At 44.7% G+C, this 23661-nt stretch overlaps 1 protein-coding gene across 2 annotated transcripts in view; it reads right to left on the bottom strand.

The window, feature by feature from the left end:
- Positions 1 to 12355, bottom strand: part of AMOTL1 (angiomotin like 1) — a 107626-nt gene extending 95271 nt beyond the window's left edge. Inside the window, exon 1 of one of the 2 annotated variants that reach the window (XM_004585169.2) lies at positions 12310 to 12355. Coding sequence is in view for 1 of the 2 variants with exons in the window: in XM_058663743.1 (XP_058519726.1) it covers positions 11806 to 11854 (49 nt within the window). In the remaining variant the exon portion in view is untranslated. Of the gene's footprint in view, positions 1 to 11805; positions 12163 to 12309 lie in introns of those variants that run through there. The other variant, XM_058663743.1, reaches the window with a different exon arrangement.
- Between the last annotated feature and the right edge of the window lie 11306 nt (positions 12356 to 23661).

The following is a 23661-nucleotide window of genomic DNA, read 5'->3' as shown; positions in this document are numbered from 1 at the left end:
GCGATGTAAGAAACCTGGCTCTACCATTCACTAGAGCAAATCACTGAGTTTCTCGGTGTCCATGGCCTCATTAGTAAATGAGAACATGACCTGTTACACAGCGCTATTATGAAGATCACATGAGACAACGCAGGAGCTACAATCACTGACCCAGCACAGAATAAGTCCTCAGAAAATTTTAGTTTCTTTTGATGAAAATGGGAAGATGGGTCAGGAACAGCATTATAAGATCCTCTTTCAACGAATGATGACAGCAGTGAGCTTTTTTAACACAGTGACAGTAAGCGGGAATTTGGCCCACTGGTCAAGACACCACATTCCATTTCAGAATGCCTAGGTTTGATGTCCAGCTCTGGATCCCTACCCCAGATTTCCGTCAAGAGAGGCAACAATGATGATGTCTCCAGTGATTAGATCCCTGCCGTTCACATGGAGACCTGGACTGTGTCTCTGGCTTCTGTCTCCAGCCCTGGTCCAGACTTTGGAAGAGAACCACAGATGAGCGCTCACTTTCTCTCTCTTTGTCCATCTATCTTCCTCTATTTCTGCCTTTAAAATAAATATTTAAAAGAAAACAGTAGCAACTCAAGTAAATCGGAAACAAAGGCTTTGGAGTTTCATTTAAATCTCAATTCTCAGCTAACTGACATTACTAAAATTATATTTCAATTTTCCAAGAATTCAGTATGAGAAAAGACTTAAAATACACAATCTCTCTGAAAATAAGCTTGGCCCTATAATTCTACCACCAAAGACCAAAAATAAAAGCATACACAGTATTATCCAATGGTTCTTTAAAGCCCTCAATTTATCTGACTACCCTGGCAGGCAAGTCAGAAGCCACGTGGACCTGCAGAAGGCACGAGAAGCGGGACTCTCACCTAAACAGTGCCCAGATATCTGGGACGTGCTGTCTCCACAGAACGACCACGGAACAGTTACAGTGGATGGGAGCACTTGCCCTCTGTACTGAGCGTGACAAATGAAACCAAAAACTCCCTTTCCGGAATCTTTGTTGCATAATTTTTTTCTCATTTCATCTGTGGCATAGAAGGATAAAGGTCAGGGTGTAAACTGCAAACCTCTTCTAAAAATCTACAAACATGAATCTGTCCTTTATACTGACAGCATAAGAAAAATTGGCTCTTTATGACCAAACACAGGGAAGGCATATTTCTTCACAATCAGAATATTTTATTTAAGGCCTATCTGCGTGCCCAAAATAATGAATCTTCTAATGACCTCTGAAAGGAGAGGATTAAAAAACAAAGAACAACAACAACAAAACAAAAGGAAATCTTAACCTCCCTTCGTACACGGACAAGCGATCCATTTAACAGAGCTCTCTAATGTCTTATGCAACAGATAAATGAAAAATACTTACAAATCAGGCATTTCAAAATGGATTAATAATAGTTCTATCAAAAAAATGAATCAATGTGAGCAGGACCTAACACAACATCTCCATAGATTCTATTTCTTTCTGAGGCTGTTGGTCAAGTGCCCAGGGCTCTTGGAGCACAGGATCTCTAAGCAATAGAAAAAGCCAGCAACATAGGGCCTTCAGGTGTATCAGTGTACCACTCGTTACTGCCACTACACAGACAGCCCATCATTCTGTACCTTCAGTTAGTGTCTGTTTCAAAATATTAACTGTGGATGGCAAAACATCCTATTAGAAAAAGTTATGCACAAATGAGAAAAGCATCGAGTGAATGGGGTATGGTATCCCTCCAGGTCTGAAGGCAGGCGTGAGGCAGCTAGATGGAGGCCCAGAAACGGTGTACCTCGAAGCTCTTCAGGGGTGTCTGGTGGGCCTTTTGGGGGGCAGTGCTAATTCCGGGGTTCCCTGCTGCTGCTGTCGCCTCGGGAATTCACTGGGAATTGAATCTCTTGGTTTGTCCCGGGACTTACTGTCTGGGAGGAATTTCAATCCTAAAATAAAGCTTACTCTAATGCAAAAAAAAAAAAAAGAAAAAAAAGAAAAAGTTATGGTGATCACCCATTGTCAGGAATTATTTGTGTCATGACCGCCCCCCAACTCAAACGATCATTTCCTTCCAGAAATCAGACAGGTTTTACATGTGTTCTGCAATGGATTCAGTGCTATGTTGCTATACTTTATTAAATCTATGTATTATGTACTGTATCCACTTCTTTCCAGAATTCTGAAAAAGCACATTCTCTAGTCTGTTTAACTGCCCTTATATCTTTCTTTCTTTCTCATTTAAAAAAATTTTTATGGCGTGATTCCATAGGTTCAGGGATTTCCTTGTCCACCTTCCCCAATCCTGTTTTCCCCTATAGAATTACCATAGCAGAGTCCTTCAGCACCAGTCACAAGGTCATCATTCTGCTACTTAAGTACATCATGATATTACAGATATAGACAACAGTAGAAAGTCCAGCATCCTATTGTCAAGATATAGCTAACAGCTTTACTGGGAGTCCACCTTGGATTCCGGAGTAGAGATGCATACTGCAACACATCTTCACTTCTTGTTGTGCTAGTCTCCACATTTCCTCTAGATGAAAATATGCACATATATCTTCATATACTTAGACATAGATAAACACTACCTATGTATCTGTTGATTTTGTATTTTGCATGAGGACTGCCCTTATATCTTTCAACCAGATCACCAAGAGGAGCAATCAAATAAACTACCCTACTACTTTGGAACCAGTCCCTCGGGAAACAGGGCCTTACCAAAAAATTTCACATTCTTTCCTCTACCCATCAGCCCCTCACCTTCACCTCTCCAAAGCCCTTCAGAATCCATTTCTATCAGGAAAGAGAACACCTGTTAGACATTTGCTTTCTGGCACCACATTCCTGGGTCACATGGCCCAGAACTGCTGTTACAGCTGAAAAGCAGCAGTTGAACCTGAGACGCCTCCTTTCTCGGGGCACTGGGTGTGTACAAAGCCCCATCTCACGGGGAGGGAGGAGCAGAACAAGCCTGGAAGACAAGATACCCATCTTCTGCATCTTGTTTGGCCTGTTCCAAGAAGGACAGAGAATGGCACAAGAAATGAGGGGAAGAAAGAACACACCCAGGAGATGTGAGAGATAGAAGAGCAGAAGTGAGGCTGTCACAATAGTCCAGGAGACAAGTACTGAGTGCTGAAAGTAGTTGGGTTGTACAGATGTGCACAGGATGGGAAGGTGTGCAAAGCAGCATTTTGGAGGAGGTCAGCTGCATAGACCTGGTGGCTGGGTGTAGGGTAATCAAGGAATAGAACTTTACAGATCACAAGATGCCTTCCAAGGAGACGACAGTTAGAGTGACCCAGTGTGCAATGACTTCTGAGTGAGCCCCAAAACTGCAGAGAGGAGCAAGGGCCAGGTCCTGCCTCTAGAGGACAAAGCCTGGTTCAACAGTGGGATGGAGCCAGGTGAAGAACTCCAGCTGCCCTCCCATCATCCCCTCCAAGAGAAGGGACTCCAAGGGCCAATTCCACCCTATCAGTCCTAGTTGCTTCTCTCAAGAGCCTGATCCTTGAGAGGATACCATGAGCTGAACATTCCCAGAAACAACAAACAGCCATAGTAACAGCCTGGTGAACTCTGCCGCATGCCTCATAACACAGCTGCTGTGCCAACCCACCTTCCAAATCAAACGAGTCACCAAAAAAAGTGGCGAAAATGAGGTACAAGTTAATAGAGCATTCACCTTATGGTGTTTTCTCCCAATCAACTCACACCAGATTTCCAAAGGAACAGTGACAAATGTACTCTCCCATCATATTAAGTCCAAGGGTTTTGCTATTAAACAAAGCTAATTGTTTCAGTGCAGAACAGCACTGGCAGGAGAAATCCCTGCAGCAACCGTAATGTTATTAAGCTACTAAACTGTAGCTAGAATGTTTTATTTTTAGTTTTATTTAATGTTCATTCATTTAAGTAGCCACAGGTGGCTAGTAGCTATTAAGTATTGTATCTGTCTAGATACTTAAAAGCAAACAAACAAAAAAACAAAACAAAACAACAACAAAAACCACAGGGACCAAATCACATCTCTGAAACCATCAGAAAAATTCACGAGCCCAGCGCATTAGCCTAGCAGCTAAAGTCCTCGCCTTGCATGCGCTGAGATGGGCACCGATTCTAATCCTTTCCGCTTTCCATCCAGCTCCCTGCTTGTGGCCTGGAAAAGCAGGCGAGGATGGCCCAGAGCCTTGGGACCCTGCACCCACGTGGGAGATCTGGAAGAGGCTCCGGTCTCCTGGTTTCAGATCGGCTCAGCTCTAGCCATTGAGACCGCTTGGGGAGTGAATCATAGGACGGAAGATCTTCCTCTGTTTCTCCTCCTCTCTGTATCTGACATTCTAAAAAAATAAAAATTCATTAACTTATTTCTCCACTGTGAGAAGTTAAATCCTTTAATATCCCTATATATACTCAAACAAATTTCCAACACAAAGGTTTTGTTGGTCATTATCGATGTCCTTCCAAAACACTCTGGTCTGGAAAGTTCTCAGAGAGCAGAGCCCAACCAGCCATGAACTGCAGAAACCTTCTCTATGACAATCCTACAGATTTCTGTGCAATTGTTGCAACTGTCCCTAGATCCCTCAGCAGCAATGGATGCGCAGCAAGAAAGACCATGCCAAAAAGAAACCATGTGTTTGTAAAATAATAAAAGAAATTACTTTGTACCATGTTTTTCCACTTATGTAGACCTTTCACATCCATTGCCTCATTTAAGTCTCGCAGTAACTTTAAAATATGAGTACTCGACAAATACATTCATTTCACAAAGGCTGGGTGACAAGGCAGTATGGCATGTCTTTCAAGTAGCAAGAGAATGAAAATAAGGAAAAATAGTGGCTATGAAGAAATTAGGCACAGAAGAAAGGCGATTAGAAGAGAGAATAAAGTCGTGCACATCAATTATTAACATTAGAACTCTATTAAAATTCAACCACATAATGATGAGCAGACTTGAGTTCCTAAGGGTAAGCAACAATGTAAGACGAACTGTGCCCTGAAAGACTGGCTCTGAGTGCGAGTCCAGCAGCAGTGGTGGCAGCATCATTCGCAAATTTGCTGGCAATGCAAAGTCTTAGGTGACACCTAATACCTACTGGAATAGCAGCTGTGGGCATGGGCACAGCCAGATGGAGCCTTCCACATGATCCTGACACCACACTTCAGAGTCACTGTTCTAGACTTGTACATCCAAGACCCACTTACCTTCCTCTGGTAGACAATTTGGTCATCGAGAAAAGGGAAACAGAGCTGCCTGCTACCAAGTTTGAGATCCATCCTAGAAACCTGAATACTAGCTTGCTGTTCCTGGGTAACAAGCACCGTCAATAATGAACTAGTCTCAGGGCAGCAGACTCCACCTGCTGCCACCTGCGGTCAGAAGCAGCAAGGACATCATTCTTTACTCAGATGTTGCTTTAACTGGGAGAAAAGGCACCTGTGATAAACAGTGCTAGATTGTAAACTGAGTATCTAGCTTCTAATCTCACTCAATAGATACTTGCTCCCACCTTTGGGAAGGTAAGATTCTCTGGACCACAACTGGGATTCCAGTTTCTCCCAAGAAAAGGAACATAAGACAGCACCCATAACACTACCCAGTATTTTTCTCTCTGCCATGTTAGCAATAACAGTGATAACCAGTATTACTGCGTGCTTTCAAAGTGCCCAGCACTGTGTCAAGTAATATGTATGCATTATTTCATTTTACCTACATCCAAGTCCATGAGGTCAGAACACTACTGTCTCCATCAGCAGATATGTTTTCTGGAGGTCACAAAAGCAAGGAGACAGGGCCAGGAAGCAAACCAAATCTAGCTACAGTTCCTAAACATTCTAAAACATGATGTCCTTTTTCCACGTTAACACAGATCCTAACTCAATCAATTTAGCTTGATTCAGACTCTTTACTGAATTTTAAGCATTGTGTTCTTAAATTGTTCTTAAATTAAGTATTGTGTTTTTAAAGCTCTCATGCCATGCACTATTCAGAAAAAATCCTCAATCCTCCTTTCACCTCAATCCTTTGTCATGGAATCAAGAACCAGAACAACCTTCACTGAAGAACTCACTGCAATAAAGATATCAAAACAGGATCAAATATAAAAACAAGTTTTGCTTCCACCATGCTCGGGCAACATACCCAGTAAAGCCCTCCTTGGCCACTGGGACCATATAGCACATAGCACATGTGTCTCCATGACCACATTTAACACATGGTAATACATGCAACCCCAAGGATCATCTGAGCTCTCCGGAGTGGGAAGCACGCCTGGGAGCCCAGCTGCATACTTGCTGAGCACCAACCACACGGTCAACACCTAGTTATCTGTAAGATTAACAGCAAGACACACAAATTCTTCAGAGGGATAAAAGTGAATTACAAATTCTGCATAGAACTATAAAACTTGTAGAAGAGAACACAGGAGATCATCCTTCAGGCATAAGCCTAAAGAAATATTTGAGATGTGATGTCAAAAGCGCACACTACAAATAAACGAATTAGACTTTAATTAGACTATCAAAAATGAAACGCTAGGTTCTACAAAAGTTCTTTACTAGAGGATGAAAAAAACATGCTATATACTGGAGAAAATACTAATCTGAGGCAAATGTCTGTCAAAGGACTTGTACTGGGAACAGGAACATATAAAGAACTGTGAAAGCTGGGCGGTTCAATGACGGTTCAATGGTTAAATCCTCACTGAGCAAGCACCAGGATCCTATATAGGCACCAATTCGTGTACTGGCTGCTCCACTTCTCTTCCAGCTTCCTGCTTACTGCCTGAGAAAGCAGTGGAGGATGGTTCACAGCCTTGGACCTGCACCCACATGGGAGACCCAGAAGAAGCTCCTGGCTTCTGGCTTCAGATCAGCTCTGCTCCGGCCATTGTGGCCATTTCGAGAGTGAACCAGTAGATGAAAGATCTTTTTCTTTGTCTCTCCTTCTCTCTGTAAATCTACCTTTTCAATAAAAATAAATATTTTGGGAAAAAAAGTTCCGAAAACTGAGTGGCAAAACAATAAAGTTAAAAAATTGTCAATTAATTCCATAATGATGTAAATTTTTGCTGATGGTATGTTGGAGCTTTCAATTGACTGGGATGATACTCTGCTGGCTCTGTCTTCAGACCAGAGAGGGTATACCTAAGAAGCCGTTGAACTTGACTGGACAATAAGATGTTGGACTCTATGTTTGGCATACGCTTGCAATGGGGGAATCTCAACTGAACTTGAGCTGTGGTTATGCAACAAGGTGGAGGAATCCACCATGGTGGGAGGGTTTGGGGAGGGGTGGGGAGAACCCAAGCATCTATGCAACTGTGTCACATAATACAATGTAATTAATGAAGTTAAATAATAAATAATTTTTAAAAAAATTGGCAAAAAATGAATATACATTCAACAAACAGGATATATAAATGGCAAACACATGGAAGGCAAATTTTTAAACCATAACAAGGGGTGAATGCCTGCCTCTGTGGCTCGAGTCCTAACTCTACTTCAGATTGTAGGCTCCACTTCCTATTAACGCAGCCATGCAAGGCTCAAGCAGATGGGTCCCTACCACATACAGAAAATCGGAGTCTCAGCTGTGGGGTGAACCAGAAGATTGGAGAATGTTCTCTCTCTCTCAAATAAATATATGTATTATATGTAATAAATATTCCATATACAAAACATAATATCTAAGACAAATATATAGTCCTATATGATTTATAAGTATATAAATATTATAGAAAATATGTATTTATAGACAATATATTTTTAAAAGAACAATGCTTAGAACAACTATTGGGGCAATTAAAATTAATAATAATGGCAAAACCTACTGTTGGTGAAGATCCACAGAAACTGTTTTACGCACTGCTAACAGGAATGTAAAATGGTTGTCATTCTGGAAAATGCTTTGGCAACTTCATAAAAAAGCTAACACATGTTGAACTTATGATATAGCACATCAAAGTCCTGGATGTTAATCCCAAGGAAATAAAACATATGTCCACACAAACACCTTAATATTTATAGAAACTTAATGTGCAACTGTCAAAAGCTGAAAGCAATTCAGATGCCCTACAATAGATGAACGCTTAACCAAGCCATGAGGCATCCTTACCATGGAATAGTGCTCAGTGAAAAGAACAAATCATTGACAGAAACAGAAGTTTGGATAGGCCGATTTCAAGAGCTCCCATACCCCATGATTTTACTTATGTAAAATTACCAAAATGGTTATACATATGGCGAACAGCTCAGAAGTTACTAGCGTTTAGGACCACAGGCGAGCAAGGAGAGGAGAACAGCATGGTCGTGAGCATGAAGGGGTGACAGAATAATTCTGTGTCTTGATGGTGGTGATGGTTATATGAACCTATAAAAGGGGGAGAATGTGCAGATGTACATACAAACACAAGTGTGTGCACGTAAATCTGGCGAACTCTGAATATGCACCAATGCTGACTTCTGTGGTGTGCACCAATGCCAACCTCCTAACCCGGCTACTGTACTGCAGTTATGTAAGGCATGAGCCATGCGGAAAACCAGCTGAAGGATACACAGACCTCTACTATTTTTTAATTTCCTATGGGACTTTACTCATTTCAAAATAATAATAAAAAAAGAAACTAGTAAACCACAGTCATTTTTTTTTAAAAATGGCAAACAAAAAAACTGGTAGCTAAAATACTGCACAGTGAGTTAGTTCCCAAACATAGTCTTATATACACAGTCATAGGCTATGATTTTGATCATCAAAAACTTCTATCTGATACTCCAGAGTCTTAGAATTCCTTGCAATTCCTACAATTAGATCTACTTTCCTACTCCCTCCTGAATGAAGAGAGTAAAAATGTTGCCTTTGAGCACCTGTGGGAGTCCAGGAGTCCTGGGCTGAGCTGATAAGCCTGGCCCCAGGATAGTACAAGCCAGAGAACTCAGGAGGTGCAGGCACACCAGTCCAGCAGCAGTGGCTCCTGGCTCCCTCACGGCAAAAGCAGTATACTGCCAAACTACTACCAGGGCTGGATTCACAAAGTGTGCCTCTCCTCCAAGACAAAACAAAGTTAAAAAAAAAAAAAAGGCAAAACAAAACAAAAACACTAGGCAAACAAACCCAAAATCCTCAACAACCTCAGACAATTTCCTGCAAACCTTATAATCAAATATGTCTTCCTCTGTGACCTCTGTACTACCTCTTGCTTTTCAAGGATTCTATTACCTAAAAATTTCTCAGTCCTATGAACCTACCAAAAACTAATGAAGAAATGAAAGAAACACTGTAGAATGTCCTGACCGGAGCCTCCAAATGCAAGTGAAATGCAACTAACACCCTCTATCTCAAATGTTACTTTGGGGTGGTGTAAAAGGGGGAGAGACTTTTGCAAATCAGAATTATCTACAGATCCTACAATACTATTTTTTTAATGCATTGATCTGACAAGCAAATGCTTCACAAATTCACCCAACAATTCCTTAGTTTTGTGGCATTAATGAAGTCTTCTACAATCTTGCATCATTTCCAAGGCATGTTGACAACATGCTGCTAAGGAACTCAGCACAGGACCTGCAGGCTGGGCTTTCTAATAGTACCTTCACCAGCCAGACTGCCCTGCCTTCTAATTTCAATGAATTCTCAGTGATCCTTCCCCCAAGCCCCCAGCTCTCACACTTCTCCATGGGAGTGGACATCAGAGAGATAGAGAGAGAGAGAGAGAGAAAAGAAGTGCTCTACCCTTAGATACCCCAAAGGACCTTCCCTAAAGTCACCCACAGTATCGTATTCAAAATCTCACTTAAACAGAAAGTCATCCATTAGCTTTCATGAAAACATGTACTTTTCAATGCTTTGATCTCCATGTGCTGGTTCCTACATCAGTATTTTTCACCTTCCAAAATCTGCAGGGAAGCTAACAGACCAGGAACCCTGTGCATCTTTCAAAGAGCGAAGGCAAAGCAGGTTCTACACGCAGATTTACAAGGCTTTCCCTCCCAAGAACTAAACAGCTTGCTCCCGTCCTCCGCACACCACTGGCGGGAATGTAGTTTCTGTGGGTCCTGCTCCTTACCCTCCTGGTGGAATCTGTGCTCAACTCCCCTTTCCTCCCTTCCAGAACAGTTCAACGTGGTATAAAAGCGTCTTCCTCCCATCCTGCTCCTAAAGAACAGTCACAGAAGATCCTGACAATGAGCCCAGCCCCAGGCTAGGAGGGCAGTTCCTCTGGATCCTTCAAGAGTTTGCCATCTAGGAGACACCCCTCTACCAGGCCACAGGACTACAGGTCCTGTAGTGGGAGGCAAGTCGGGGGCAAGTCTGGCAGGGACCTACAGGCCTGTTTTGGAAGCAGGGAGCCAATGATTATTCATGTAAAGTCCTGATTTCACCCCTGAAAAGGAAGGAAATTTTCTGGAATTGTGGCTATTAATATCCCTCCATTCCAGTTTGATTTCGTCAACGGCAAGTACGTTAACACGTTATTGTTTGCGGGTGGTCAGAAACACCTTGAAAGTGTCACAAGTGGTTCTCATGTCCCCATCCCCCTCCCGGAACAGCAGCTTTTATAAGCACTACAAAAACTCCGATTTTCCTGCCTTGCCTCAGTTGAAGAAAATGGGCCACAGTGAACGTTCAATGCTCTGGAGCTTGGCAACCAAGGCAACAAAACATTCGGTCCAAATCGCACAGCCTGCGAGTGGCCAAGGGCCCCAGGTCCAAGCCAGGTGAGCCACACAAACTTAAGTCAGAAAAACTAATCCTTCCAACAAAAATAGAAAGGGAAAGTTCTTTCCGGTCTTCAATCAAGATACCAGGACTAGGGCGGGCGCGAGCTGGAGCTGTGCGCGGGACCCAGAATTCTCTACCCGAGGTCCTCAGAGGGTAAACTTAGAAACGTCTCCGTTTCCGAGCTGGGGCCAGGCGGCCGGCCCGGGCGGTGCGCGCAGAGCTTGGCGTTTCAGCCGCCTCCTTAGATCCCTGCAGCCCTTGGGCACGTTCGGCCCCTGTCCCGACGCAGGGCCCTGGCCCCGCTCGTTTATCATCGGCGGACGTCCCAACCTTCTCCTGCCACACATGTCACATTCCAAGAAAAACCAGTTCCACTTGGAAAGTTTAATTCCGCACCCACCCCAACCAGCTTCTTTTAAAGGCAAGACAAAGCCAGACCGCACTCCCCGATTAAGGAAACTTGTCTGGGCAGAACAAAGAAGACACAGTAAGTGTGAGGCGGTCGGAGGCCGGGGGTCCTGAGCGCGACCCCCTTAGCTTTCCCAACCGCCTGACGACTTGTGCCTGCGGGCGGGCCGCGTCCAGCCCGGATGGCTCGGGTCAGTCGCGCTGCTCAGGGTGCACGCCTTTGTCTCCAGCGGAGGGAAGCGGGTCCCGGACACCCCCTTCCGCCCGGGCCGCAGGGAGCCTCGCGCGCGGGCGCGGCTCGGAGTCCGGCCCTGTGGCAGCGCCCCCAGGAACGCCGGCCCCGCGCGGGAGCGCGTCCGCACCCGGCCACAGGACTCAACTTTCCCAGACCGCGGCGGGGCGCCTCCGGGTACCTGGTTGGGGCGGAGGGGGCTCAGGCAGTGGCTTCTGCTTTCTTTCCTTTCACATCTGGATGACTAAGGACAAAATACCCGCAGGGGACACTCCTGGTTCCCAAACGCCGACCCGGCTGCCCCGAGCACCGGCGCTCTGACCTCCCCCGCCCACGCGGAGCCCCCTTAGCCGAGGCATCTGACCACAGGGTCCTTAGCGCTTGGAGGCCCGGTGGGAGGGGGGGGGCGCCCTCCCTGCATCCCACACAGGGAGGCGGAGGACCGGTTACCTTTCACCGCAGGCTCACAAGTTCCCCGGCGCAATTCTGCCCTCCTCATGAGGCGACCATGGCTAGTTCAGTCCCGTGGCTGGAGAAAGCGGCTGCCGGGCAGCGCGCTGGGCATGGCTTGGGGCAGCGCGGGGAAGTGGCTGGCGCCCGACAATCAGCCCCATTCACACAGGAAGGAAGGAAATGCCAGGGTTTCACCTCCAGCCCCAAACCGCACTACCGCTGCTGGGTCCTAGAGAGTCCCGCGCGCGCCAGCAGCCGCCCGCGCTCCCCGCTCCCGCGCGCAGGCTGGGAAGGGTCGCCCCAGCCCGACGCTGTAACCCTACACTCCACCCCCGCCCTGGCGCCCGGCCGCTGGGCCCTAGAGCCCGACCACAGCCGCGCCACCCATTCCTGGCCCGCGGGATTGCCAGCCTGGGACTGTCCAAGCTCCCGCTGACGTGTCTCCCGCAGACTTAGGAGGACGACAGCTTCCCCTGCCCTTAATTAGAGTCAGACTCTGACCAGTTTGCCTTCCGGACAAAACGTGCTTCCATCTCCTGCCGCTCCAAGCGTAGGTTGGGTTCTGCTCAGGATGGGAGTTGCTTCTTCCCCCGCCCCCCTCCTTCCCCTTTCCGCCGCCCTGACGCTTAGGTGGACTTTCTAGGTGGAAAATAGCCATGCTTTCACAACCTTTTCCAGGCCCCAGCGCTTCCCTCTCGCACCACGAAGGAGCCAACACACAGTTATTACGTGCTGCACTAGACAAAACAGCCCTTACAGCCTTCCATAGTAAATGCTGCGTACCCAGAACCATACCTTCTGGGGCCACAACTCATCTGCTGTCAGCCCAAGTAGAGGCAGAGCGAATGGCCAGGTTGTCCATCTGTTCCCATCTCTTAGCCGGGGCTGTGGTGATTAATAGTCCAAGGCCACCCCCATTAGGCTTCATTATACTTGCTGCCCTCAAGAGCCCTGAGCTGGGGTACCCCAAACTGCCCCATAGTACTTTCGCTTGGCTTTCTGGGGGCAGTTCTGCTGGGTAACTGTGCAGTTGCTTCCCATGTTGGGAGGAAAATCAGCACACACCCAGCCTCTTCTCCCGAGCTCTCCCTCTCCCCCTCCCTCCCCACACCCTCCCCCCAGCACCCCGTGGCTCTCCCTGACTTCTCTCCCAATGCCAGGCATCCAGGATTTGCCCCAAAACTGCAGCCACTCCCTAACTCTTGGGCCATTGGTTTGACCCCTCTAGTTTAATCCGGTGGGTTTGTGTGGCTTGACTGCAGCCCATTCTCCTTATACTCCCGATAAGGCCTCTGGCTCAGTGAGCTCTGCTCTCAAGATAAGACCCAATGCAATCCTTTTAAAAGTTAGCAACTGTCCCTCATTGTCAGTTGGGGGTTGGTCCCAGATCCTCTGTGCATACCAAAATCCTTGATACTCAAGTCCCTTGCATAAAATGGCATACTTTTTGCAGATAACCCATGAACATCCTGCTGACATGATTTCAATTTAGTCCCATACAATTGCAGCAGGTAAGAACTGTTATTGTCTCTGACTTGCCCAGAAAGACACAATATCTTTGAAGATTCCAAATGTCAGGAAGAAGGATATCAAATCTTTGAGGTGAACTTCTACCCTTTCCCTTGACAAGATGGTGATCCCAGGGAAAACAACATATAAGCAATGTAAACCAGATTTTGAGCCTGCGTCATTGAAAGAACAGACCGTTCTTGGAGGCCCATGTCATCAGGTGAATGCTGGAAGCAGCACAGTGGTGAGGAAGAACTGGTTTGAAAAGATGCTGAGTGAGTAACTGTCCGCTGAGTAAGAGAGTCCAAGACCTGGATGAGAAGGAAAGGACAGAGGGGCAAAACTGGACAGGTTGGGTTGTTTGAAGAAGGGCTACAACTTCAGAACAGGGAAAGCAGAAGGAAGAAAAAGACGAGGCAATACAAGATGGGAAAATCTGAAGGCATGGGGCTAAAGGAAGTATTAGGGAGTTGGTGCCTCTATGAGATGCAAAGGATGAAGTGATCGGCTCAGTCGGTCAGCTTGAAAATCTTTTCAGTCAAACAGGTGGACATAATCTAGATGCCTCAAGCTGATACCAAGGGATGAAACGCATGGTAGCTAGCACAAGCAGAAAGGACTGCTGGAGGCCAGTTTGCTCCTTGCTCTGCACCACTACTTCCTGTTAGTAATGTCCATATCAAATACAAAAGAATGAAGGATCTTTACATCAAGCACCTCTGAATTTATTGTTTAGAAACTGAGACTTAAAAAAAAAAGGCTTTGGGCCTGGCACAGTAGCCTAACGGCTAAAGTCCTCGCCTTGAACACCCCGGGATCCCATATGGCCGCCGGTTCTAATCCCAGCAGCTCCACTTCCCATCCAGCTCTCTGCTTGTGGCCTGGGAAAGCAGTCGAGGACGGCCCAACGCATTGGGACCCTGCACCCACGTGGGAGACCTGGAAGAGGTTCCAGGTTCCCGGCTTCAGATCCGCGCGCATGGGCCCGTTGCAGCTCACTTGGGGAGTGAATCATCGTACGGAAGATCTTCCTCTCTGCCTCTCCTCCTCTGTGTATATCTGGCTGTAATAAAATGAATAAATCTTTAAAAAAAAGGCTTTAAGTTCCACTAGCAAAAGTTCATCAATAGCATTCTATAACAGAAGAGGGTATCTTCAAAAACTTGGTCGACAAACCAGATTGAAAGGTAAATTTGCTATAGCACAAAACAATATGAAATCCACATGCAGATTTTCATAATGGGTATTTTCAATATATACATTTTTAGATACCTACATCAGGCTGGAGATTTTGGTTTGAGCCAAATTACAAACAAAACAAAATAAAAAACACAATACATTTTCAATTAAACATGAACCTAGCTTAACCAGCAGCAATGCAGTGAATTGGTCAGTCTACATCTATGCTTTCTATGGGATCTATACGCTCATTCAAGGTCAACAACCTTCCTAGAGGGACTCAGGTTGTCATTTATTCACTCCTATGAGAGTTAAGAAGGTGATAGAACAATCTGAGAACTCTTTGAGACAATCTTTAACTCCAAACAGGACAGGTTCCAGAAAGTTCCAGTTGCACCCGGAGCATGACCGACAAGCAGAGGCTGGGGGCGGGGGCAGCAGTAAGGTGAGCTGAGTGTTCAGATATAGGAGTGAGCACTGCTTATATGTAGGAGAAAGAACTGGGTTCCAGTTCCAACTTCAACTATTTCCAGAGTGGGAAAGCAACTTAATCTGAGTCTCAGCTTCCTCCTGTGTGAAATCAGAATCATTCACCCCATAGGTTCATTGTGAGAATTAGATGAAATGTTATGTCAGGTGCCAGACACATTTAAAGAATTCAGTGAATGGCAGAAACCCTTCCCTCCTCCAGTAATTTGAAATGCTAAGGCAGTTAACCTCCCTATGAAAATGGAAATCTCTTTCCCCTCTCATTCTTCTCAGCACTTATCTAAAGATACTCAGCAGTTAATGCCTAGGCTTGGATAGGCTCTAATAATGAATACAAATTTGTCAAGAGGGAAAAGAGTGGCAAAGGAGTGGCTAGACATGCTCGTATAAGGCTTGCCTGCTGCATAGCCTCACCCAGAGCAATTCATAGTTCTCAGTTAACAACCCTTGAGTGAACATACCCAAGTTGCCTTAACTGAAAGGCTCCTTTTGCTTCTGGGACAAGGGAAGACACCTTTTAAAGGCCATGTCCTATAGTGCTTTCCGGAGCATGGTTTCTGATCCAAAGCATGCAAATATTCAAATCCCTTATATCCCACCTCTAAATTTCAGAATTGATAAGTCATAGTCCTAGAATCCACTCTAACAGAGTTCTGCCACACTGGTTTCCCACTGGCTCCCAGTGCTCTTCAAATGCTGTTTCAAACGTTTTTACTACAGGAAGGCTTACTATACAAATGATAAAGGATAATGGTTGACCTATTGGAGGGCAAAACAGACCACCATGGAAGCACAGCTGAATGATTTTTATAGAAAAAAAGGAATGGAGGGGTGAGGTAGGATCCGTAGCACTGTTTATTAAACCTCTGCCTGTGGTGCCAGCATCTCAGATTGGTGCTGTCTTGAGTCATGGCTGCTCCACTTCCTATTCAGCTCTCTACTAATGTAGAGAAAGCAGTAGAGGATACCCCAAGTTCGTGAGACCCTGCACTCACATGGGAGACCCAGAGGAAGCTCCTGGCTTCTGGCCGGCTCCCTTCTAGCCATTGCAGCCATTTGGAGAGTGAATCAGCTGAGGGAAGATCTCTCTGTCTCTGCTCTTTCTGCAAAATCTGCCTTTCAAATAAAAATAAATCTTAAAAAAAAAAGAAAGAAAAAGGAAGGGGCAAATATCAAGAAATCTGAGTGCTAAGAGGAGGCCAGTTCTCACAAAGGTACAAACACATGGAAGGAAAGAACGCACCGAGCGGCCTCTCTGCAGTTTCTTCTGGTCACTTTTCATAAACAGAGAACGGTCCCACCAACTCCAAATTTGATAAACCCCTATATGGTTATCCGGGCTCAGCCATGGCCTAAAAATATTAAACGGAAAATTCCAAAAATAAACACATTTTAATTGTGCACCAAGATGAAATCTTGTGATGTCCAGCTCTGTTCCACGTGGGATGTGAATTATTCCTTTGCCCAGCTGTTCACACTGCACACAGCCCTCATCAGTTAGTACGTGCAGTACAACAAGATATGCACGTAACTTCTACTGTGATATATTAATACAATTATTTTATTTTGTTATTAAGATTGCTCATTTCTTACTTGCCTAATTTGTAAATTAAACTTTACTATGGGTATACACGTATAGGAAAAATCATAGCAAATATAGATTTAGTTCTATCCATCTCCTAGAGTTAGTCCATGGTTTTGGAATGTATCCCTTCCCACCCTGAGGATAAAGGGGGGCTACGGCATTGTCATGGAGCAAGAAGAATTTTTTCCAAGATTTTCTTCTAAGCCTCTGTTTTACAAAGTTTGTGTTTGTTTGTTTTTTACTGGCTCATTTCCAAATACAAAATCATGTTCTCAAATAAGCTTGTTCACATAGCACAGGCCTCCTCTGGAGAGGCTGATGCACGCCCTGCCCAGGTCTTGCAAAGCATTGACAGGAGCACAATTTGGGGATCATTGGGAATGCCTGAAGCAGAACCTGCTGGGTGCACACTGCCAGGGCCAGCCTGAGAGTGGGAGAGTGAAAAATGAAGTGCCAATGAGGCGGGCTCATGAGAAGATGCACTGAGGGAGAATATCAGGTGCCCAAGGATGAAAGAACTCCAAGGAAGAGTGACAACCTATATAACAGACTAGATAGTTTGGAACCCTCTCCATTTGAAGCTTACCCTAAGGACTCTGTTAATTAGGAAAACTTTCCCAATAAACATGTACTAGATACCTACCAAGGGCCAGGCTGGGTGCTTTCACCAGACACAGGTAGTTGGGCTTCCTTATGAAGTGTTGCATCGGAGGCCTGTTTGTCTGGATGCTTTGCCTTTCACACCCATGGTGACACACCAGTCTCTTCTTGCTTCATTGCTTTCTCCTGTGAGAATATTACTCACAGGACACCAAACCCATAATTTGTTCTATATAAAATATATGAAAAGGAAAGGTAGATGTGACCAGGTCCAGAGAAAGTACACCTACCCCTCAAAAGTAACAATCATGAGTAGAGATCCTGGCCCAAACACACCTAGGGTCATATTCTGAGATAGAGTAGCTGTGACTAAGAAGACCATAGCACGTAGGATGTGCTCAGCAAGTGATCATTATTCTGATTATTTGTAGTATCACTGCAGAAACCTTGAGAGTACTGAAAGCTCATAATACTTTGTAATTGGTTATTTCAGAGCTTCACAGCTGCGGCATCACTGATACGACAGGGAGAGGTGACTACTCTCTCTTTGGAAGACTTTCCTAAGGATGGCGTCTGCTCACTAAATGTCAGGAGTAACTGCTCTCTCCACCCCACGTGGAAACAGCAACAAAAAATGGCCCTGGACATGGCCAAACGTACCTCCTGGGAAAAATTACCCCAGTTGAGGAGACTGAGTTGCTTGATGAATTAGTGTTGTCTGATAAAAAGAGGCTCCCAAGCTTCTAATCACTGAGTTGCTGGGTCAATCCAAATATGTCCCATCAGGAAGCAGCAGCCTCAGTTTTGCTCACCCTAACAGTATCCTGTGCTGTAGTAATTGATTTCTTTTCCATGTCTTGTAATGATATACACACTCTTAGTTTTGTTCCTGTAACTGTAATCATACTGAGCTTCTAAAACAGAAGCAACACAAAGCTCTATTAAAACCAAGAATTTTCACAATAATTGAGGGAACTTAGGCTGGAAATGTTTCCGCTAAAGATTGCTTGTGATCAGGATTTAAAAAGGATACTTGGGTGTTCATTCTGGAAAGCACGGTACTTTTTTCACAACTGGGAAGAACGCTGGGAGGGACAACCTGTACAGAAGCTCTGGTTGTCTCTTCCTAGAACATGCACTGCAGAGTACTGTAATGACAAAGATAGAGAAGTGGGGAACTTCTCACCCCTCCTAATGGCTCCAGTTGCTTTGGATGGCTCATATCTGGAGAAAACTTCATTATTCAGCATAAGCTCAGAATGGAGGAGGAATTAAAATCCACATTTTAGTTACTCTGTATAAGTTCCCCATTAAAAAAATCAGCAAGTGTTTATGGTGTCATTGTTGTAGCTAGTGTGCTAAACAGAAGAGAATCTTTAGAAAAGTCCAAAGTAGAGAGGGACATAAGTAGAAATGACCAGAGAAATTTAAGTCCTAAACAGAGAGATGGACTGAAAATACAGAGGAAATTGAAAGAAAGCAGAACTAAGAGGTCTCCAATGGGTTATCCATTCATTCAAAAAAGCACTGATTACATGTTATAAGCCATCTCCTCCACTAACATGTTTCAATAATTTGTAATTGGTTCTTTTCTTGTCATCATATGTATTGATCAATGGATAATTAAAACCTGAGCTATATGTGATGGAAAGCAGCAAGCTGTAACAAGAGGGATCAATAGTGAGGGGCAATGATTGCCATTTAGAGGGAATGAAAAGGGAAGACTTCTCCAAAGAAGTGCTACTGTTTGGAGGAGGAAGAAGGCCTAGCCACGTGCAGAAGAAAGTAAGGAATATTCAGGCCAGTGCAAAATAGCATGTGCAAAGACCCTGAGAAAGAAAGGTCTCAGAAACTGAGGAGCCCACAGGAGGCAAGGGAAGCCAGGCACCTGTAGTTTCCCTGTACTGAACACACAAGACTGCTCAGGGAGAGTTCTTTAGGAAATCCCAAGTCTCCTTTACTCTGATGTCTGGAAATGGTCCCTTTCAATTCAGCCTCTATAACATCAGGTATATACAATATTGGTTTCAAGTCAAAAAGAAAGGGGGGAGCAATCAGAAAACGATGAGATTGGGATCAACAATAACAAATGGATTAGATACAAACAGCATGGAAATAATACCCACTATCTGCGTGCTTGGTCATTGTCTTCCTAGATGCAGTCTTTTCAGAGGCTTTGAGTGAGTCTTATTGGAAAAAGGGGAGACCCAGAATCCTCAGTGGTTCTCAAACTTTGGCAGCACCAGAATCACCTAACGTGCTTGTGAAAACACATATTGCAAGCCCTACCCAGAATTTTTAACTTATCTGGTTTGGGTGGGGCTCAGGAATGTGCGTGTCCAACAAATTCTCAGGTGATGCTGGTATTCCAGGTGTGTGGAGCACACTCTGAGAACCACTGGTTAGGATCTATAAGGATCTGTTCTTCTGTGTACTCAGATTCCTGACCTAAGGGAGGGAAAGGCAAGAGATAGAGGAACAAAGTGATCAAAATCCAGTGTCCTGCTGTGAGCAAGCATGAGTGTAGAATGTCTCCGCTGTGCCAGGTAGTTTCACATATTATCTCATTTCATCAATACACAACACCTAGCAAGGTAGTTGTACAAAGCATGAAAAGATACTAGGCAAGTTAATATGATTTACCTGCAATCACATCACCAATAAATGACAGAACTGGTATCCAAACCTGTTTTTCGGGGTAGAGTTCCTACTTTTTACTGTCTTATACGGTCGCCCAGCTCACTGGTTGAAGAGAGATGCTCCTTGACTCCAAACTTTATTGTCCTCCTTCAACACACTCTGATGTGAGGCAGTTTCATAGATCCCTATGGGCTGTTAGGAACCTGAATTTAACCAGTCAATTCTTTGCTATGTGAGGCAGTAAAATCTACTAAAGACTCTGCATAAGCACTATGTTAGGCATGCTATGCACATTCTCTGCTTTTAAAACAGCAAAGATGGAGTTCTCCATGGGGCAGTCAGTTATCTATCTTAAAACACAGACTTATAAGGCGGGTGTTTGGCTCAGTGGTTACAACACCATTTGGGATGCTTGCATTCCATGTCAGAGTGCCTGTATTCAAGTCTTGGCTCCACTTCTGATTTTATCTTTATGCTGATGCAAACCCTAGGAGGCAGTAACAGCTCAATTGCTTAGGTTCCCACTGTCCACATGGGAGATTGGAACTGAATTCTTTGCTCCTGGCTTTGTTACGGTCCAGCTATTGCAGCCATTCAGACATGAAACAGAACAGAATTTCTCTCTCTTTCTCTCTCTCTCTCTCCTCTCCTGAATCTTCCCTCTCTCTTCTCCTCGAACCCCGTTTCCAATAACAGAAAAACATTTTAAAAATTTAAAAAGCACAGATTCAGGAGCTACATGGGGTCTGAGTTCAACTCCCTACAGCCTAAGCCTTTGTCTGCAAGTGCCAGCATCCCATATGGGCACCAGTTCATGTCCTGGCTGCTTCACTTCCAATCCAGCTCTCTGCTTAGTCTAGGAAAGCAGAAAAACATCGCCCAAAGCCTTTGGAGCCTGCACCCACTTGGGAGCCTCAGAAGAATCTCCTGTCTCCTGGCTTCAGATTGGCTCAGCCCAGGCCATGATGACTATTTGGGGAGTGAATTAACAGATAGAAGATCTTTCTCTCTGCTTCTCCTTTTCTGTGTAAAATCTTCCTTTCTAATAAAAATCTTAAACAAACAGAAAAAGGTAATCTGCTCAAAATCACAGCCATTTAATGGCCATGGACCTGAAGCAGCCAGAGCTGCATGTTGTAAATTTTTCTGTTACTGGATCTTTCTTTCGCAGTGAAGTTACCAGCTCATCAACGGACAGACTGTCTTGTCTATTTTTGTGTCCTTGAGCTTACCTTACAGTGTTGCAAGCTATAGGCAGTATTGATTTGAGTTGGTTGGTAGTTTTGCAGTCAACTATACTTGGTTTCATATTAAAGCCCTACCAAGAATCTGCTACTGATAATCAGGAGTTTGGACTTGAGTACTTACACCAAAAAAAGCCACCCTCTTCAACCCCATAAAGGGAAGAAATGTACATAGACGGAGGGTATCGACATCACTGCAGCCAGTTGCGTAGTCTGCTCCCTGCACAGCAGTGCTGGGCTGAGGAAGTGACCAGGCCAGAGGTGGGAGGCGCCAGGCCAGTCTAATCACAAGCTAGAACACTCTTTATTAGGCTCTTTGTCCACATAGAAAAAGTAGCTTTTAATTTGTTCAATGGCATTTATTGGAGCTTGTAACAGTTCTGGCTTTCTCTTCAATTTTGTAGCTTATTTCCTTTTCTCGGGTTTCATTTTCTCCAGATGAGCAGAACACAGGAGGGAAAGCAGGATCAGCTTTAGGGAAGGAAGCTACATTTGAAAGTGATGAGGGCAGTGGGGGAAGGCAGGAAAAGGGAAAAGCAGAGAAGAGGATTTCACCAGCACCACATGTTAGTTCGCCTGATCTTGGTCACAGCCCTGCCAAATGGAAGGATGCCTCTGGAGGAGGAGGAACCAAGTAGTTACCTGTAGTTAAACCACATTAAAGGGGCTGTGCCACACAACTCATCCTTAGCAAATGGTCACAGCCTGAGTCCCCCTTTGAGTTTGGAGGCAGCAAAACGGCTTTTGGAGCCTAAAAAGAAAAGCACTATTTTTGAAAAGCGGGGAAAGCCTAAGCTGATGTCTGGCCAGCCAACCACAATAATGGACAACCGTGTCTGGGCAATGGTCAGGAAGCAGCGAACCTCTGGGAGACAGAAACAAATGAATTCCGGCAGGCTCACAAACATCCGCACTAGACCACCCTTTAGTGCCCACCCAGCCACCCAGCACTTTCCATAGAGTCCATATCAGACCAAGCTCTGCTCCCACAGGCTGAATTTCTGTCTTTGGAAGAACCTAGAACTTTCCATAGAATATTTACTGTTACACAGTGCCTGAAAGCCACCAGTGTCTGCTCTTCCAAGGATTTTTTTTAAAACAAGTGCTCTGGGAAATAAACATTTAAAAATAAATGTTGCCACTAGTGGTCAATAATCTTGCCAACTCTAGGTTGGGGGGCGGCGCAAGTCAAAAAGCCACAGGGAGAGGTGAACTAAGTAGAAATGAATGTATATTCAAATAAGCACATATGTATGTCTTGGTGATAAATTTCCCTTCTAACAATTCTGCAAAGGGTGTGTTTCAGCAGGCAGCAGATGCAAGAGACAGCCAAATCATCCCAGAACATCTGTTTCTCCCATTTTGCCAAGAAACTTCTTTTTTTAAATCCACTCTTACAATTTGACCTGTTCCATTTTCTGGCAGAAGGCCCTAGCAAAGTGAGCACAGCCTTTTCTGCCTGTATTCCAACTTCAGATGGAAAGATGGAGGCAGGAGAGGAAGGAGGGAGGAAACTCAGGGAAACAGATCCAAACAGGTGGGGGAGGGAGAGTGTGGGAGGGCAGGAGAAACAGAGAAAATGCAAGACACAAGACAGAGTGCAAGGCAGGGGAAGAGAGAAAGAGAGAGCAATGAAGCGGCATCAAATCCCCGGGTAAAGCTGACTTGAGGGGTACAAGGAAAACAGGATACAGTCCAGTATGACCAGCCAGAAACCACAATCACAGCATCCTTGCCAAAGTCAAGCTGGCTATGCATGAACATCTCAGCTTTCCTCAGGAAGAACACCTGATAGGATGTCATCTTTCCTGGGGATCATGCATATACTTGATATTCAGGAGTGACTGGCCGCAACCTTTTTTATTTTTAGTAGAAATATTTCTCTGGCAAAAAAAAAATCCCCTTTCCATTTTGTGTGTGTGTGTGTGTGTGTTTGCCCATTGTCCTATATTAAACATTTTTTTGTTCACGAAGGTAGATAACTAATTATCCTCAAGAATTTATTGTCACTTTCTACCTTCCTACTCCATTCTTTCTTCCAACAAGGCTCACCTAAAGTAAAGCCTCTCCTGTGCAGTGCCAGTGTCACTTGGCTGTGTGTTCATTTTACAGCCAAGTCTGAGTTCACCTGACTGTGCTCGGTTCTCTTCTCCAGGCTTCAGCTCTCCTGCTCTAAATTAAGCTGCTGCAAATATTTAGCTTCCTTTTTGAAATCACAGTGGTACCACAAGGAAACCATGAGAGGTTTCTTTCCTCCAGGACTCCACTGAAGTATGGGGCAGAAAAAGCAAGAATTAAATGAGTGAGGCTAACAGGAAATTGTATGTTTGCTGCTTTGAATGCCATTATGATAAATTCTTGCGTACTATATGGATCATCATTCCATTGTGTAAAGATAATAGTATACATGCATTGAATAAACATGTACTTAATAGCCATGGATTTCTGGACCCTGTGGTGGACATGTCTGCATGCTATTTTATTCAACCCACAGCACAGTCTCCTGTGAGGAGGGAAACTTGTATGTTCTCCTCCCAAAGAAACTAAGATTGGCTCTGGATACAAAGATTAAATGTTGAATCAGAGCTTTGCCTTCAACCAGCTGTA

This window comes from Ochotona princeps, chromosome 4 (genome assembly GCF_030435755.1).
Source record: "Ochotona princeps isolate mOchPri1 chromosome 4, mOchPri1.hap1, whole genome shotgun sequence".
Classification (NCBI taxonomy): domain Eukaryota; kingdom Metazoa; phylum Chordata; class Mammalia; order Lagomorpha; family Ochotonidae; genus Ochotona; species Ochotona princeps.
Note: the sequence above shows the minus strand (reverse complement) of the source record. Positions and strands in the feature narration are given on the sequence as shown.